This window comes from Camelina sativa, chromosome 8 (assembly GCF_000633955.1).
Source record: "Camelina sativa cultivar DH55 chromosome 8, Cs, whole genome shotgun sequence".
Classification (NCBI taxonomy): domain Eukaryota; kingdom Viridiplantae; phylum Streptophyta; class Magnoliopsida; order Brassicales; family Brassicaceae; genus Camelina; species Camelina sativa.
This window is the reverse complement of record NC_025692.1, coordinates 25,044,343-25,060,735: the sequence shown is the minus strand read 5'-3', so window position 1 is coordinate 25,060,735 and position 16,393 is coordinate 25,044,343. Positions and strand designations below refer to the sequence as shown.

The window sequence follows — 16,393 nt, the reverse complement described above, 5'->3', positions numbered from 1 at the left end:
TTTCATTCAGTAGATAGAGATAATTGCGTGGGATTAAAGCATAAGTAAAAATTATGATTACCGGAGTCTCAAAAAGAAGGTCGAATGATAATCTTACGGTGAGAAGCAGAGAAGGTACATACACGTGGCACGAAATAACAAATGGATATAAATAGGAAATAGAGAAGTCCGTTCGTTTGAGTGAACTGTGAGAGCTCCACGTCTACCGGATAAAGATCCTGCTCCTGCCACGTCATCATCTCCTTCTCCCTCCCCTCTCCCCCTCAGACTTGGGAGAGCATCATCTGCGATTTTTTCCGTTTTTTTTTTCTCTTCTTCTTCTCAAACCAAAATTAGTAGAATAGAGATATTACCCAAGCTGATTTTGTGTGTAAGCTTTCATGGTAGATGGCAGTTAAGCTACATCGGCCGGGTCTTGTATCCTCAAGGTAAACCAAATTACCTCTCACATTTTTTCTCCGGAATCTTCGATTTTATTTTCCGCCCTAGCTAATTTTTTAAAGTTTAGTAGTTGTGTATACGAGTCTTGGTGGTAGTAGAGATTGATTAGGTCGCTTCTTGGTTCAAAACTTCAAAGTCGAGGAATATAAAGAGATATTGAGCTGAGCTTTCTCCATTACACTCTTTTGATTTTATTTTATTTTGCCTATTTGTAGCTCTTCAAACCCTTGTCTATCTCGGATGTCCATCGGAACTTTTATATCCTGCAGAAGAGTGATACAATTTGATTGTTTGTACCGGGGAAATCCAAGGAGCAGACTGTTTGTGACCTATGATGTTCTTGAAAGTAAGAAGTTCATTCTTCATAGGAGATTGTTTGGGAACAAGAAGATGAGTTCACGGAGGCCGTTTCTACTTGCATCTGCTGAAGACGGTGTGGCTGTTAATGGGAACTCACAGTCGAGATCAAGCGATGATGTTGAGGAGATGAGGGCTAAACTTAGTGGATCGTTGAAAGATGAATACACCTGTGGTGAACTCATTCAGTCTTTACATGATGCTGCCAGAACTTTTGAGCTGGCTCTTAAAGATAAGATTTCCTCTTCGAGATTGCCTTGGTTTTCAGCTGCCTGGCTTGGAGTCGATAAAAATGCTTGGGTTAAGACGTTCTCTTACCAGGTCTCTACCATCTTTTAGTTTACCATGATTAGGAAACATCGTTTTAAACCAGGGCCAGAATAAAAAGTTCTCTTCCCATTGCGCATTTGGCTAATTTCATCTTCTGTTTGTCATTCTCAGGCGTCTGTGTATTGCTTACTACAAGCTGCAAATGAGGTTTCATCTAGAGGAAACAATAGAGACGATGATCTTAATGTCTTTGTGCAAAGGAGGTACTACACGACTAACTTAAGGCCTAAGAACTATGGCATGCTGCGTTACTGGATTGTCAACTTTTTGCTGTTCTTAATCTAGTAGAATTTTTGGTTCTTGTCTTGGAAAGAGAATGCAACAGAGTATTGATTTGACATTTATTGCCTTTCATCAACTTTGAAAGTTTTCTATAACTCACCTGCTGTCTAATTATAATCCTATTTTGCTGCTTCATAGTTCTTAATTTAAATAATCACATCATGCAGTTTATCACGCCAAGCTGCTCCTCTTGATAGTATGATGCGGGATAAACTATCATCTAGTCATCCTGAAGCCAATGAGTGGTTTTGGTCTGAGCAAGTTCCTTCGGTGGTGACATCTTTTGTGAATTGTTTTGAGGGGGACCAACGATTTGTTTCTGCTACCTTTGTGTATGTCATTTCTTTTGAATTTCTTCATATTTGTACGTTCTGTAAAACACTCGTTTCCTGTGAGGTTTTTGGAAAGTGACGATCCTCTATGGTTTGTTTCAGCTATGTCAAAGGCAAGTCCTCCTCAGCTGCAAGCAATGAGATTGAGGTGTCACTTCTCATGCTTGTGCTGAATTGCATCGCAGCAGTCACAAAACTTGGCCCGACAAAACTTTCGTGCCCGCCCTTCTTTTCTATGATTCCAGATACTACAGGGAGATTGATGGACAAATTTGTTGACTTTGTTCCACTCCCTCAGGCCTATCATTCAGTGAAAAGCCTCGGTCTACGCAGAGAGTTTCTTGTTCATTTTGGAACTCGGGCAGCGGCATGCAGAGTAAAAAGTGACTGCTGTACAGACGAGGTTGTTTTCTGGGTTGATCTTATACAAAATCAACTGCTGAGGGCTATTGATCGAGAGAAAATATGGGCAAGGTTAACAACGTCTGAAAGTATCGAGGTAATGAATAGAATGCAGAAAATTATATCTGAGCAGCTTTTAGAGTCTCTGTAGTATGGATGTGAGCTTGTTTTAGTATTTGAGAAGATTTAGGAATTATGTGCAATGGTTCATTTGGGACAGCCAATTCCATGTTGAATTTATTGGAATATCATTTGCTGTACAGCTGAAACAGTTTGCAAACTTAAGTGCACAATCTACTATCTAGGATCTTCAAAAAAGTGGCACTTACCAAAACAGAAATCTGACTTTTTTTTCCTTTAATTTTATAACTCGTAGAATGTTGATTGTTGAATATGGTTGTACAGTTGCTTTTAAATATCTTACGAGTTAATCTGGACCTGTTGGTTATGCCTTGCAGGTCTTGGAAAGAGATTTAGCTATTTTTGGATTCTTCATTGCCTTAGGCAGGAGCACCCAGTCTTTTTTAGCTGCAAATGGTTTTAATTCGCTGGTCAATCCTGTGGAAGACCTTGTTAGGTGACTCATTGAGTTTCTTCTGTTTGCTTGCCATACTCTTTTGATACACCTATCACTTAAACTCGCTATCTTCTTTTCAGGCACTTCATTGGAGGAAGTCTCCTACAATATCCTCAGCTTTCAGCCATCAGTTCTTATCAGTTGTATGTAGAGGTAGACATAAGTCATACCATTACTAGTGACAGTTTCTTTTAACCATTTTGAAATCTTATCATGGAACTTTATAGCGTAGGTTGTCTGTGAAGAACTAGATTGGATTCCCTTCTATCCAACCAGAAAGGACTCCCAGCCAGCCGAACAATCACATGGGCATAAAAGCAGACCACAAGGGCCACCTAACTATGATGCTCTTCCTCAGATATTGAATGTTTGCTCTTATTGGCTACAGAGCTTTATAAAGTACAGCAAATGGCCTGAGAATCCTTCTAATGTCAAGGCAGCTAAATTCTTATCCAAGGGGTATCAATTAACATGTTTGTAATTATAAATTGGATAAACCAAAGAAGTAGCTGGTGATTATATTGATTTTCATTCTCAAATTTTCAGGCACAACAAGTTAATCCAGTGCAAGGAAGAACTGGGAATATCAAGGTAGGATAATGAAGAGTGGTAAATTGTGTAGGAAGAAGCTTCATGTATCCATCCGAGGAATACCCTACATATCCATCTCTGTGCACTTAACATTTTTGCATCCTTTGTTATAGAGCATAGCAAACCTTTTTAATTGACGATCAAGTAATTTAGCTGTGTGCGATTGGTTAATGTGTGATCCAGTTTGGCGGTAACAGAAGCGGGCTTTATTGACATGAGTGCATCGCCAACTGATAGAGATTCAAACTCATTTGATAAGGTTTGTATTCTATGAATTAGTCGTGAAAACCACTTCACTTTTCTTGATATTGTTTGAATCCAGTTTTTGGGCTAAGAATTCCGTTGACTATCAGATGTTCTATAGATACTAACAATATTTATTTATCAGGCTCTAGAGAGTGTAGATGAAGCTCTCGTGAGACTGGAGAGCTTGCTACAGAAGTTGCATGCATCAAGTTCATCTTCTGGAAAGGAACAAATAAAAGCCGCATGCTCTGACCTAGAAAAAATAAGGAAGCTTAAGAAAGAGGCTGAATTTTTAGAGGCGTCTTTCAGAGCCAAAGCAGCTTCCCTGCAAGAGGTTTTCAGTTGTTATTACAGTTTTTCCTTTGATGCTGATATTTTCGTACTGACGCTTTAGTTTGGTACTGTCCACAGCACACCATCCTCAATGGGTGCTTATAATATGAGAATCAATGCATTTGGTTTTGTTAAACGTCTGTGGAAGACTAAAATCTCATATGGTTCATACAGGATGGTGGTGATAGTGACTCTCAGGAGTACTCGGAGGAACAAAGCCAATATCCAAAAGGAAAAGACTCAAAAAATTCAATAAATTCTGTAGATCAAGACACAAGGTATATTGTTTGTTCTGTTAGTTAATAATTCCTTCGGTGTTTTTGAGGTATAAACGTAGGTTCCTCTTTGTTTTCCTCTGACTGTGGAATTTTATGTATTGTTTTGCGCATTAGTAGGGATCGTGGATTCTGGGGGTTCTTTGTGCGCAATCCAAGAAATAAGCCTAGCCCCGAGTCATCGGTATGCTTCATTTTATCATATGTGTTTGTAAGCATGTCTCTGATCTTAGTATTGGGGATATTTCTGCTTAGCACTCTGCGTTTGTCAGTTAGTTACTATGTATTCATAATTGGTTTCACTCAGTGAAGAGATGCTATGTTTAATTCAACCATTTTCAATTTGTAGTATGGTGAGAGGTTTCAATATTTTTTTACAATATGCAGGCAGATGAATATTTTGAGAAATCCAAAGAAAATGTAAATAGTGTGGATTCCAAACCCGATGAGATCTATCGGTTCGAACTTCTACGGAGTGAACTGATAGAGCTAGAGAAGCGTGTCCAAGGAAGTACAGATGAGTCGGTAAACGAAGAGGTTAGTAACTATTTGCTGCAAGATAGGTTTTTCGAACATAGTGGAGTAGTAGTCAGACGCTGCTGCAAGACGTTTGATTTGTTTTTACACATAGTAAATATTTTAAAGTGTCAGTTTTCAGTATTTACTCGATTTTTACCCGGAGATTGCCCATAGTCTTGTGAGATCTAAACTGATCCTATCTTTAAAACGGTGTTTTTTTCACTCCTTTTTCCCTATTTCAGTCATATTGTTAGTTTGTTACCAAGTTCATGGACAAATTAGTGCAATGATTTTTGTGCTCTGTTCTTTCTTTGATGGGTTTAGTTTTCAACATGGTAGCAGACGATCAACTCTTAACACATTGTTATTTGCGTTTATGTCTCAGATGATCAACTTACTCTACGTTAGTTTAAATATTGTTATCTCTGCTATGGTTCACGAGTACAAGCTCTCATCTCTATGTTCTGCAGGGAAGAACCTCTGAAGATCCTCGTAGTAGTATGAAAGGTGTGCAATTGGTACAGAGCTCAAAGAAAGAAAACGTCATTGAGAAAACTCTTGACCAAATTAAAGAAACCAGTACGGTATGAATGTCATTCGAAGCCTCATGCTATATGTATCTTCGGTTTCCTTGAGCAAATTAGCATTTTCTGATCAGCCTTGTTGCTTCACTATTTCCCTACTTCGTGACTTAGTTACTAACACTGCACTTTACCCGGATATTCTGACAGGACGTATGGCAAGGTACTCAGCTTCTTGCGTTTGATTCAGCTGCTGCTATGGAACTCCTTAGGAGGTCTGTGGTAGGAGATGAATTAACAGAGAAAGAAAAGAAAGCCCTACGCAGAACCATGACTGACTTAGCATCAGTTGTTCCCATTGGTGTTCTTATGCTTCTTCCTGTAAGTAAAAACCAACCTTATCCATTTTCCCAATACCGTTCCCATTGGTTGTTCATCCTCGTAAATCGTTTCTGTTCACTACAACTTTATACTGATCTATATTGATGGTTGCTTTTGGTGCGAAGTCCCGTAATACCAATCAATTACATTTACCACTAACAGTTTACAATATGTCTGAGTCTATGAACTAATCTAATGTTTATGCTTATGTCTCACAGGTCACAGCAGTTGGTCACGCAGCTATGCTTGCAGCAATTCAGAGATATGTGCCAGGCTTGGTAATGTTTTTTGTGTATCTGCTTCTGTACATTTCTTCCATATATTCGATCGAGTTGATAAATATATGTTTTTGTTCAGATACCTTCGACCTACGGAGCTGAGAGGTTGAACCTGTTGAGACAGCTTGAGAAGGTCAAGCAAATGCAAACAAATGAAACAGAGCCTGAAGAAGGCATCGATGAAACAGAATTATGACTAGATAAAGAGAAAAAAACAAAAAACACTTTATACCTCAAAAAAGTTCACTTTGTTCTATAGTTCATTGACAAGAGTTGTGCATAGAGAATCTCATTCCATGTGTCAGGAACACCGGGTAGGCACCAGTGGCTGCAGTCTTGAGGAGCATCAACAGGAGTGCCTTGCTCTCGATACCGAGAAGGATGACCATCTTTCCTGAACTCTGTCAGATATGTAATGTTCAGAAATTTAACCTTAATATGTCGATATCTCATTTCTTCAATTACTTTATAGATATATTCGTTGTGGCTCGCATCAGGTTCCATCTTTCTTTTATCAGTCTCGGGTTCCATCTCTGCATCACATAGACCACCCAAGTTCCATGTCCCATTTCTGCAACCACCATGGATTCTTTACTTTTAAAACCCTGGTCTCTAAATACCATAACATAACAACTTTTGTCGTTCTGATTATAAATCCTGACCTATAGTGCACAGGAGAGTAACTTCTGAAGAAGACATGACTCTTGTGTGGATCAAGTCTCTTTAAGACCCATGACTTCCATGTCTTCAAAGACTTCCCAAATGCCTCCATTACTCCCATTGTCTTGTTCACTTTCCTTCCCTCCTCAAAATAGCATCCTCTGCACACAAAAGAAACAACCCCGGTTAAGGAGGAGAAATGTCGAATTGTGATCATATAAGCAGCGGTATTTCTCATACGTCAACACAGTTTTCTCTTCGTTCCACCAGTGCCCTGTGTTGAAAACCAGAACATCTGACCCGACCCATCTTTTTGATTGCCAGTTGAATTCGTCTACTCTCACTGTGGTTTTTATCTCTTTCGGTGATTTATCCGGTGGCCGACCAATCACGACAAGAAAAGGTGTTCTGTGATACTCAACAGTGAGGTTTTGCTGAGGGAATCGCATCGAGAGGAAGCCCTTGTGTTTAGTGATGGGGTTCCCATGTTCTTCGTAGATTTCAGATTTATTAGGTATTGCTTGTGAGAACATGCACATTAGAGACTCCCACTGGTTTCTTCCGATGGAATCTCCGACGAACACTATCCTCCCATTCCTACTCCTCTCCAGAAAGTCACTTGCGTTAAATCTAATCATTCAAAAAAACAGTGATCATTTAGTTAGTCACAGATACTAAAACAAGGTTTCAAGTCTTTTATGATGAATCCCTTTGACCCTACTACAAGAAATCAAGCCAACAAAAAAAAAACTTTCTTTTTGTTAAAGAACGTGAATCAAACCCTAATCTCTAGTGTTTAATTAAGTTGCAACTCCAACGCCTTTAATTTGCAATGGAATCAATATAACTTAAGGTCTAAGCAAGAAATACATATTCGAGTTTATAAGAAAAAGTAGACTATACAGTGATGACGTGACGCAATGTATTACCTTGGAAGATCGCAGCCGTGTGGTTGCCATCGCCACCGGAGGTAACCAGAATCTTTTCTTCCATTCTTGCGACAACGAAAACCAGAATCAAGAAAGCGACACTCTTCTCCATACAGTAATCCATTAACAGATGATGACGAAGTTGTTCGACGAACCCATCTTCCATTAGAGTAATCGCACTCCTTTGTCAGTGTTTGAGACAACGAAAACGACGACAACAAACCGAAACGAAGAGAGGGCAAGACGTCGACGATGAAGCTCGAGAATATGAGGAGAGTCAGTAGAAAGAGGCTGACGTAAAGATGTTTCTTGATCTTGAAGAGGTACGGAAATGAGCAGAGAGAGAAGAGTTGATGATGATCCATGTTGTGTGTGATCTCTTCTTTCTCTCTTTGAACAAGTCTTTTTCTTTTTCTGTAAACGAGAGAGACGTCAAACTAAGGCTATGACTAATATATATTCGTTATTTAGTGTTTCTTAAGTTATACTATAAAACATATCAAATTGGGAAACGAATAAAGCCAAAAGAATTACTTAATTAATTAGTATGTAATTATGTACATCAATATCATGGTGGAAGCTTCCTTGACCCCACGTTCGACTTCACATCTTCCGGATTGTGATTAACGACGACGTCACGTCTAACTAATGTTCACAAATTATTATTATTACCAATTTACCATCAGATAGATCATAGATGGTAATGTTTTTTTAAAAATAGGTTATCTACGTTGACAAGGAAAAAGGACTTTCCACAATATCAAGAAAGAGAGAAGCAGAAAACAAATTACGTTGTCTTAGGGCATGTCCAACAACGTTTCTCAACCATCGTTGCAATATAAATTAATAAATCAATTTGGCACTTTTACAAATCAATTTGTGAAATTGTAATATAAATTACGGATGAGAGAACATAAACAATACTGGAGCACAGGTTAGAAAATGAGCGTGTTTTTGTGGCTATCGGTGTCCGTGTCAGTTTTATGAATTTGTTTGTTTGTTTGTCGAACGTGTTGTAAACGTGTGATCAAGCTCCTAGCTACACCTTCATTAATTTTGTTTACATTTCATTATGGAATCATAATAATGGGCTACAAATATACTAATTATATAGTTTGGTACTCATTCATTTGGTAGAGGCAATGATTTGACCAAAATATATACTATCATATTCAAAACTAATGCTCTTTGAAAGTAAATCTTATCCAATTCGCAGATGATAATAATGTTTTAAAAAAATGGTAGGGTTCAATTTGGAACTTCTTGGGTTCTTTTGATGTTACGATCTCTGTATTGTTGTGTTCCTCCAAGTTTTGTAAAATTACTGAACCGGGCAATCGGTTGGTTTTTGCCTAAATTATGATTGATAAACCGAGAATAAAATTAATTATGACCAGAGTAAACCGGATATGCCCGTCTGGAATAGAGAAACCGGTAAAGGTTAACTCAAGAAACTGAGTAGAAGCTAGTGAGTCGTTGAGCTGCGATCGGCGACTGTCTCTCTTCTCCGGGAGGAAAAAAGAAAGAAAGTGAAAGATGAAGTTGAAGGTTGTGTACCGTAAGGTCTCTGATTACATGCGTTACGATCTCAAAGAAATTGTCTTACCTTCATCACTCCCCGATCCTCCTCACGTCATTAAACGCCGCAAATTGACTTGGCACGAGCGATTTCTAGTGAGCTTCCTTCACTCTTGGCTCTTTTTTCCTTTGAAATTTCCTTCTTCGAGCTCATTGTGGTTTATATCTCTGATTTAGAGTGAACGAATCCTTCGATTAGATCCTTGAGTCAGCAGAGTTTTAATTTCATTGTGTATATTGTGGAAACAAATTTGAGATTTTTCTTGATTTTGAGCAAAAAGGTTCGTCCTTTCTTATTATAAGATCGTTTGATTAGTGTGCGTGTGTCATGGGTAGAAGAGCTCTTTGATTCCAGTATGAATAGTTAGAGCTTTTTGAAATTAATCTCTAATCCTAAACCCACTATTTATGTTTGTTATTAGGTGTTGAAGGAAGCTTCAAGGCTTTATGCTGCAAGCTGGGTGCGAGATATAGGTCCTGAACTTCGTCCAAATGATTACAAGAAGCAAGGAGACGCTGAACCTAAAAAACAAGTCAAGGAGACTGAGAATGAGCCCTCTGTTTTGGAAGATCTTGGTAAGAACCTATAATGCCTACCTTCATTGTCTCTGTCTTATATCCAATATAAAATGATCGAAGTTGGTTATGGCGGTCATTCCAAATTGTAATCTGGCTTGAGAAGTGGAATACTTATCCTCATGTGTCACAAGAGTTTTGTTATTGATATTGAGAAGTCTTTTTCCCAACTAAAATTTTACTATTCGCTTATTGACTTTTATACAGCGGTGGCTGCAAGAGGTGGGATGGAGACTCTAAGGCCTGCTTTACATCGCCTGTACATGACACGAGCTTCTCATTATAAAGATGCTCTTTCAAGCTTTGTAAAAGGTTACCATGAGGGTTTGCAGCAAGTTATGCAGAATAAAGCAGAGTCTGAAGCCCCTGCAGATGAAGCTGACAAGTCTAAAAAACCACCTGACCTTTAGTTAGCTCCAAAAGCAGGATTTATTTATGTGAATGCGAGTATGTATGTAGCTAGATCTTTGATGGTGTACCACAACAATCCAATGATTTCTATCAACTACATAGTCTTTAATGCACAATGTAGCCTATTTTTGAAGCAGCTTCTAGAAAACAAAAACATCGACACATGTTCTTCATAGATTTTAAGTTCCAAAAAGTTTTGTGATAAACTGTATGTGATGGGTTTGATCCCCTTTACAGCGCTTATTCAGAACTCATTCCCCCCACGACTTTTACTGAGCACAACCTAGCTCACTGTAGGGTGATGAGTGTTTGAACCTGCTGAAACAATAGTAAGCAACTCTGTGTTATAGATGTCTCCTGTTTTTTTTCCCGAGGAAAGACTTTCAATTTTGTTTGGTATTTTCTCCACACCCTTGTAAAAGCATTGTTAATGGATTTTTAATATATGCTATCTGTAACAGTCTTCCATAATGCTGTTGCAGAAAAAGTTGGCTGGCCCCTAGAAGTTGTTAAAAAAGCATAGATATCAGATATATTTCAGGGGGAAAGCTGATCAGTCGATTCAGAACTGTACTTTTAAGTCTTGTTATGATCAAGACTTTATTGCAGGACAAACCCTTAATGCAGGAAGAGGCCACTGAGCATCTTTACTATAGCCAAAAGCTTCAAAAACTAGTGATAATGGCACATGGCTGAGGGTCCCTCTCCCACTTGCAGAGCCACTAAACCATTGAGCGGAGATCAATTAGCTTCAAGTCAACAAGTAAGTATCTTTTCTGAATCTTCATGGGCCCTTAGAAATTTCACCTGTGGCTAAGTAAGATCGAAACAAAAGTAGCTTAAAAAACGCATTTTGCATTACCTGTTGATTATCAGCCTATCCTGTCAAGTCAAAAAAATGCGCCTGCCTTAAAAAGATTAGCACTTGCTACTGCACTCAAAACTGGAACATGTGCACATACAACCCGAACATTTGTAGGTAGTGACTGGTCATGATAAGGTTGTATTGTTTCCATCTCTGTTATGCAAACTTTCTGTCCAATCAAGATATAGCTTTACTACTTTGGTGCCTTACACAGATAGTTTCGACAGCTTCTTTTTGACAAAGCATCCACTTAAATGATTGTAGAATGAAAATTTGCCTTTCTATGACTCATAAGTCATAACCAAGCTATAGCCGTCTCACTACCAACAGTTTCTGAGCAATGGATTCTCCTAACTTAAAGCAGGCTTGGGACTAGAACTTTTCTATAGAGGGAGAGGAATGTGTAACATAAAAGAGTTAAGCCTATGTGTTGATAGAAAGTTAGCTAGAGTCGACAATTAGAGTAAGTAGAGAAATTAGCAGGCTTTTTGAGCATGGAGTAAGCCTTTGAGTAAAGATGGTACTCAAGAGTTGAGGATTCTCTCGAACAATTCCTTGGTTTTAGGTTGGTTTTAAGGCTGTAAGTGGATTTATTGCAGTAGTATATCAGAAAAGCTGGTGCAAAACCATGAGATTATGGCTGTAAAAGAGATGTTAACAGGATTTTCAAAGAGAGATATATAAAATGATGAAGAAACAATGTATCTGTTAGATCATGGGATCATAAACACAAATCTCTTTTTGGAAGCACATGGATGGATAACTGATCCAATGATTGATTCTTTTTTTTCTTTTAAATGAGAGATAAAAATGTTGATAGAGCACTAAAAGAAGCAGTACATGAACAGACAATCGCTTTCAACAGATGATTCACTGTTCATCTGACCTTAGTACATGAAAATAAGAAAAAACAGGTTCATGTAGGACTCTTCTTCTAAAGTCTTTTTTTTTTTATCTCTCTCTTTTTATTTGTTTGTCAAAATTTGTAGACTTCCAGTCTTTCAAGAGATAAAATTACAATATATTATATACGTGCAGCAGGTGACTTGATTGATCTGATTTGAATTGAACTATGCCTTACATTTTTGGTTTCTCTCCCAAAACTGCACTAGTTTTACAATAGCCATTATTGTTCCACCAATTAAATAAAAAAATGAAACTATCAAAAAACTTGTGTAGTAAAAAAGGGTAAAAAGGATGACTATATAGTAAACTCCACAACAATAAACATCATTTGATTGGCCCTACTTTTTGTTTCTATAAATAATCTCAACAATTTCCAATCTCATCTTTCACCAAAACAATTTTTTTTATAAAAAAAAGATCATCATGACTTCACAAGTACAACTACACATATGCATTGTATATGTGAATACATCATCATCATCAATGGGAGAAGATATTTGCTCTACTTCTCTGACTTTTTTGGACATATAGGAAAAAAAAAAAAGACGTTGTCCTCAAATTCAGCATTTTTTTTCCTTTTCCAAATTAGTTACATACAGTACGGAAGCTAATTGAGATATTTATTAAAATTTGCATACAACTTTTTTTTTTTTCCAGAAAATTTGGCCTGTGTGGCTACAAAGTCTGGTCCCATAGAAAAAAAAAAAAAAAAAAAAAAAAAAACCTTTTTAGTCGATTCCGAAAATGTTGTTGTCACTTCTTTGGATCTCTCTTATCCTCGTCTTTGTCTATCTCTCTCAGCTCCTTCTTCATCGCTCCCCCGTGAAAGCTATATTCTGTTTTATTTATTCTCATTATTATTATTTCGTAATAACACACATGTCACACTACTAGTCTGTAATGTAACATCCACAATCATACTCAAATCTTGTAGGTATTATACAAAACATCAATTTCGTACACATTTCCTTATTCATGTTCATGGTTAGAAAAACATTGCGGCGCCAGTAAAATAAAATAAAAAAGCAACAGTGATTATGGAGACTAACATATAGTATATACTTTACTTTATAATTAGATTAAAACTAAACTATATTGTAAATAAATACAGTACTAAATGAAAGTGGGGCTCTCAGACAAATCAAAAGCAGGAGGGTTAAAGTCACTTAAACAAAAGTGGCCATGTGCCACTGCTTAAAAAAAAGCTCTAGTCTCTCTTAAGAGATTCCTGATTCCTCTTTCATTATAGTATTAATATTAATCTCTCCTAATCAATCTCGTATATTTAATTATATTTTCATCTGTCTCGTCTCGAGAAACAGCGTCATCCATCTGTTTTTATATTATCATAATAATAATAATACTATAGTATAGTTCATGATGATGTAATGTTAATGTACCTAAGAATGCTGAATCATGTTATAGGGTAAAAAAATATAGTTAAAATTACCATGTTATGAGGATGAGAGTAATAGTAATACATGTTTTGGCCGTAGTAACCTTCGGGTGATTCAACTGCGGCGGCGGCTACAACGGAATCATCTCCGTCGTTCTCATCCATTTGACACTCCAAATTCACCCCGAAAAGCCTCAACGTCCTTGAGCTCCCTCCGGCGACGGCTGAAGACGAAGGTGTGGAGTGAGTCTCCTCCGCCGCTGTTGCTAAGGTGGCTCCTGTAAATCACCGACACGTGCGCTTCTTTTAAATTAATCGGATCAAAACAAAAAAAGTACACAACTGAACAAAAAGCACGTTTGTCCCAGGGGATTGGACGGTCTTACTCACGCGCTCTTACATACGCGTGTATAGCTAGCTATATTATACTATCAGTTACAGCTTGGAGAAATCAAAGTAATCGATCGAGGTCTTTCTTTTTTATATGGAGTAGTAGTAGTTTTAAAGAGAAAAAACAAAATTTAATTAATAGCTGTATAATACTAGTACTTACTAGAATGTTGCACTTATCTCAGGTAGTTGTTAATACTAAAATATCATTAACATACATTATTAGCTATCAAGAAAGAAAGAAAAAAATCTATATTTTGGTGTAATGTTTTAATCCTCCCGACAGCATTATAGTTGATACTCTTGAACATGATTATCATAAGCAAAATAAAATGAAAAACTAATTTACTTTATAAAAAAAGAGAAAGGTAAAATGGTAAAAAAAAAAAATAGATACCGTAGTGGGAATACTCTGAGTGAGAAGGAGGATTAGAGTAATTAGTAGAGGCATGGTGGATTTGACGATAAGAAGGAGCTACCATAGAAGTGGCGGAGTTAGTAGCTGCAGCGGAGGAGGAGGAGGAGCCTTGACCACGTCTCCGCCAGCCAATGAAGAGTCTCCGTATATCAGAACGGTGTCGTTGGAAGAAAACGACGTCGCCTGGATCGAGCTGTTTGTCTTTGACGAATCTGCTCCATCCTTTAGTCAAGACGTAGCTCTGACTGCTGTTCCAGTATGAGTATCTGAACCTCCAGGACTTACCCGTCTCGTCTTCGAAGCTTAGAAGCATCCCTTTCTCCGACGATGATGAAGTGTCAGAAGCACCAGAGGAGACGACGACGGCATTGAGAGGGAAGTATTTCTCCGCGTGCTGTTTTGGTATGACGAGGCGGTTGAGTTTGCCGACGTCGCTTGGTGTGAGAGACTTCTCAAAGAGTGACTCCTTTAGGTCATCGTTGAGCCATGTGGCGGTGGTAGTTGCCTCCGATGTGTCGGTGGTGTGGCGGTGTTGTTGCTGCTGCTGCTGTTGCTGCCACAAGAGAGTGTGGTGGTGGTCTGTGGAGTAATGGTTGACTGACATTTTTCTAGGAGATAGAAAGCGAAAGAGATAGAGAGTATAGAGAATAGAGAGTGGTATAGAGAGAGAGAGATAGATGGTTAGGTGAAAGAGAGAGGTGGGTACTCGTAGTACTAATATAGTATGATACGAAGGAGAGAGATGAAAAACAAAGACAATTGGGTGTTTTTTTGAGGGTTAAAAAAAAAAACTGACGTGAAAACATTGGCAAAAAACTATTTGAGGAGAGAGCAACACACGACAACCAGAAGACTTTTCTTTCTTTTAAGGTTTTGCGTGATGTTTTATCTTTTTCCATCATTATTACTTTCTTGCTACTTCTTGCAGTCCGTATTCTTATATGGATTTACTATTTCCTTTTTTTTATTCTATTTGTCCACATAATATTTTTATGTAATATGTATGTTCAGTGAATGTTCTTGAATACATTGGATTCCACGACTTGAAGTATGATACTTCAGTTTTATATAAAGGTTTATAATAGGTACGTAGCTAGAGATATGTTAATTGACAATCTCTTATGTATAATTTTCTTAGGAGTTATGAAAGGTTATATTCTCAATCTCAGGTGAGATTGGTGATTAGGAGGAAATTCTAGACAAGAAAGAAGAACCAAAATATTTATTTAAAAGTAAAAGTTAGGCTACACGAAAACCCAAAGAATCAACCTATTTAGAGCTAGAAGGATCTGACCATTTTGAAAAGAAAATGCAATTATTGGGAGTTCAATTTTTTTTTTGATGTCATTTCTTAGTAGCATCCTGAAAGAAAATTATGTTCTTTGCGTGCCTCTCGAAATGTTACCAAAAGAAGAAAAACAAAGATATGGTCCTTGTAATTTCGACCCAATTAATAGACAGCATATATATACACGTTTTATTCGTAAAAAGTTAGACGTAATTCACAGTCAACTGTGATAAATGATACGTATTGTTAGGCCGTGTTCGATGTTCGATGCACTATCGTTAGCATCCGTCATCAGTGTTAGTTTCAGGTTCTTAAAAAGCCTTTTCATTGGTAAGTAAAGTTATATCTATTTTGGGGTTGACGATCACAATCAAAGTTTGGCATTAGCATACATTTTATTGCAGCATCATTTTTAGTATTAACGAATATTGTTATAAAATTTACATTAAAAACAAATATAAAGGATATATAATAATCCAATACTTGCCAACTGATAAAGAATATATACATTTTTTACTTTATCTTTTTCAACAAGAATAGATTAATCTTAATGACACAGTAAAAGAAGGTATAATAGTAGTAGACGTTTTCTTTACTTTCACACATACTCGACATTTTTATTTTTGTTGTTAAAATTACCCTCGACATTTTTGTTGAAGACCTTTACTGTCTAAGGTAAAATACTGTAAATTACGTCATGGATTCAAGGTACAAGATTTTTTTTGCAACACAAGTTCTACAAAATCTTTGGTGATGGTAATATATTACAAAATAGTTATTTTTCTTCTTAGCGTCGACGACATATATGTGTACTACTGCATTTGTGTATTGGGTCTATTTTAAGGAAATAAAAGATGACAAACAATTGGGAGGTCTAATAGGTAGGAGGTAAACACTAGCAGTGTGCCAGTGTAGCTGCTGGAAATATTATAAAAACTACTGAATTAGGACGAGCATGTTTGATTTTGAGCTCTTATGAGAAAGAAAGAAAAAAAAAACTATTTTCTGCTTTAGATAGTGATTTAATTATTATTTTTTATTTTTATCCTGTGTTCCTACTACATAAATTTGTACCATCTATCTAACCTAACCCCCTTCCCAGGGCCAACAT

At 37.2% G+C, this 16,393-nt stretch overlaps 4 protein-coding genes across 6 annotated transcripts; 2 read left to right on the top strand and 2 right to left on the bottom strand.

The window, feature by feature from the left end:
* LOC104708491 lies at positions 184–6,354 on the top strand. Of its 2 annotated transcripts, none has more exons than XM_010425074.2 (18): positions 184–428; positions 657–1,119; positions 1,240–1,331; positions 1,578–1,742; positions 1,845–2,241; positions 2,603–2,721; positions 2,802–2,874; positions 2,954–3,180; positions 3,268–3,312; positions 3,496–3,571; positions 3,701–3,892; positions 4,066–4,169; positions 4,287–4,350; positions 4,554–4,703; positions 5,156–5,269; positions 5,417–5,587; positions 5,806–5,865; positions 5,945–6,354. In XM_010425074.2, exons 1-18 carry the CDS (start codon positions 388–390, stop codon positions 6,059–6,061), a joined length of 2,670 nt encoding a protein of 889 aa, XP_010423376.1. In that variant the 5' UTR covers positions 184–387; the 3' UTR covers positions 6,062–6,354. The 2 variants fall into 2 exon arrangements, with proteins under 2 accessions (XP_010423376.1, XP_010423375.1); XM_010425073.2 differs by having other exon boundaries at positions 4,284–4,350.
* Positions 5,875–7,878, bottom strand: LOC104708492 (protein trichome birefringence-like 9). The gene is made up of 5 exons (XM_010425076.2): positions 7,455–7,878; positions 6,766–7,155; positions 6,528–6,686; positions 6,098–6,436; positions 5,875–5,977 (listed from the first exon to the last, which is right to left on the bottom strand). Exons 1-4 carry the CDS (start codon positions 7,817–7,819, stop codon positions 6,109–6,111), a joined length of 1,242 nt encoding a protein of 413 aa, XP_010423378.1. The 5' UTR covers positions 7,820–7,878; the 3' UTR covers positions 5,875–5,977; positions 6,098–6,108.
* LOC104708490 lies at positions 8,894–10,153 on the top strand. Its single transcript, XM_010425072.2, has 3 exons — positions 8,894–9,128; positions 9,455–9,608; positions 9,816–10,153. The coding sequence occupies exons 1-3, from the start codon at positions 8,991–8,993 to the stop codon at positions 10,016–10,018; spliced, it is 495 nt and encodes a 164-aa protein (XP_010423374.1). The 5' UTR covers positions 8,894–8,990; the 3' UTR covers positions 10,019–10,153.
* Positions 12,339–14,680, bottom strand: LOC104708489 (B3 domain-containing protein At5g06250-like). 2 transcript variants are annotated; one of them, XM_010425070.2, is made up of 3 exons: positions 13,974–14,680; positions 13,241–13,464; positions 12,339–12,626 (listed from the first exon to the last, which is right to left on the bottom strand). In XM_010425070.2, exons 1-3 carry the CDS (start codon positions 14,596–14,598, stop codon positions 12,600–12,602), a joined length of 876 nt encoding a protein of 291 aa, XP_010423372.1. In that variant the 5' UTR covers positions 14,599–14,680; the 3' UTR covers positions 12,339–12,599. The 2 variants fall into 2 exon arrangements, with proteins under 2 accessions (XP_010423372.1, XP_010423373.1); XM_010425071.2 differs by having other exon boundaries at positions 13,272–13,464.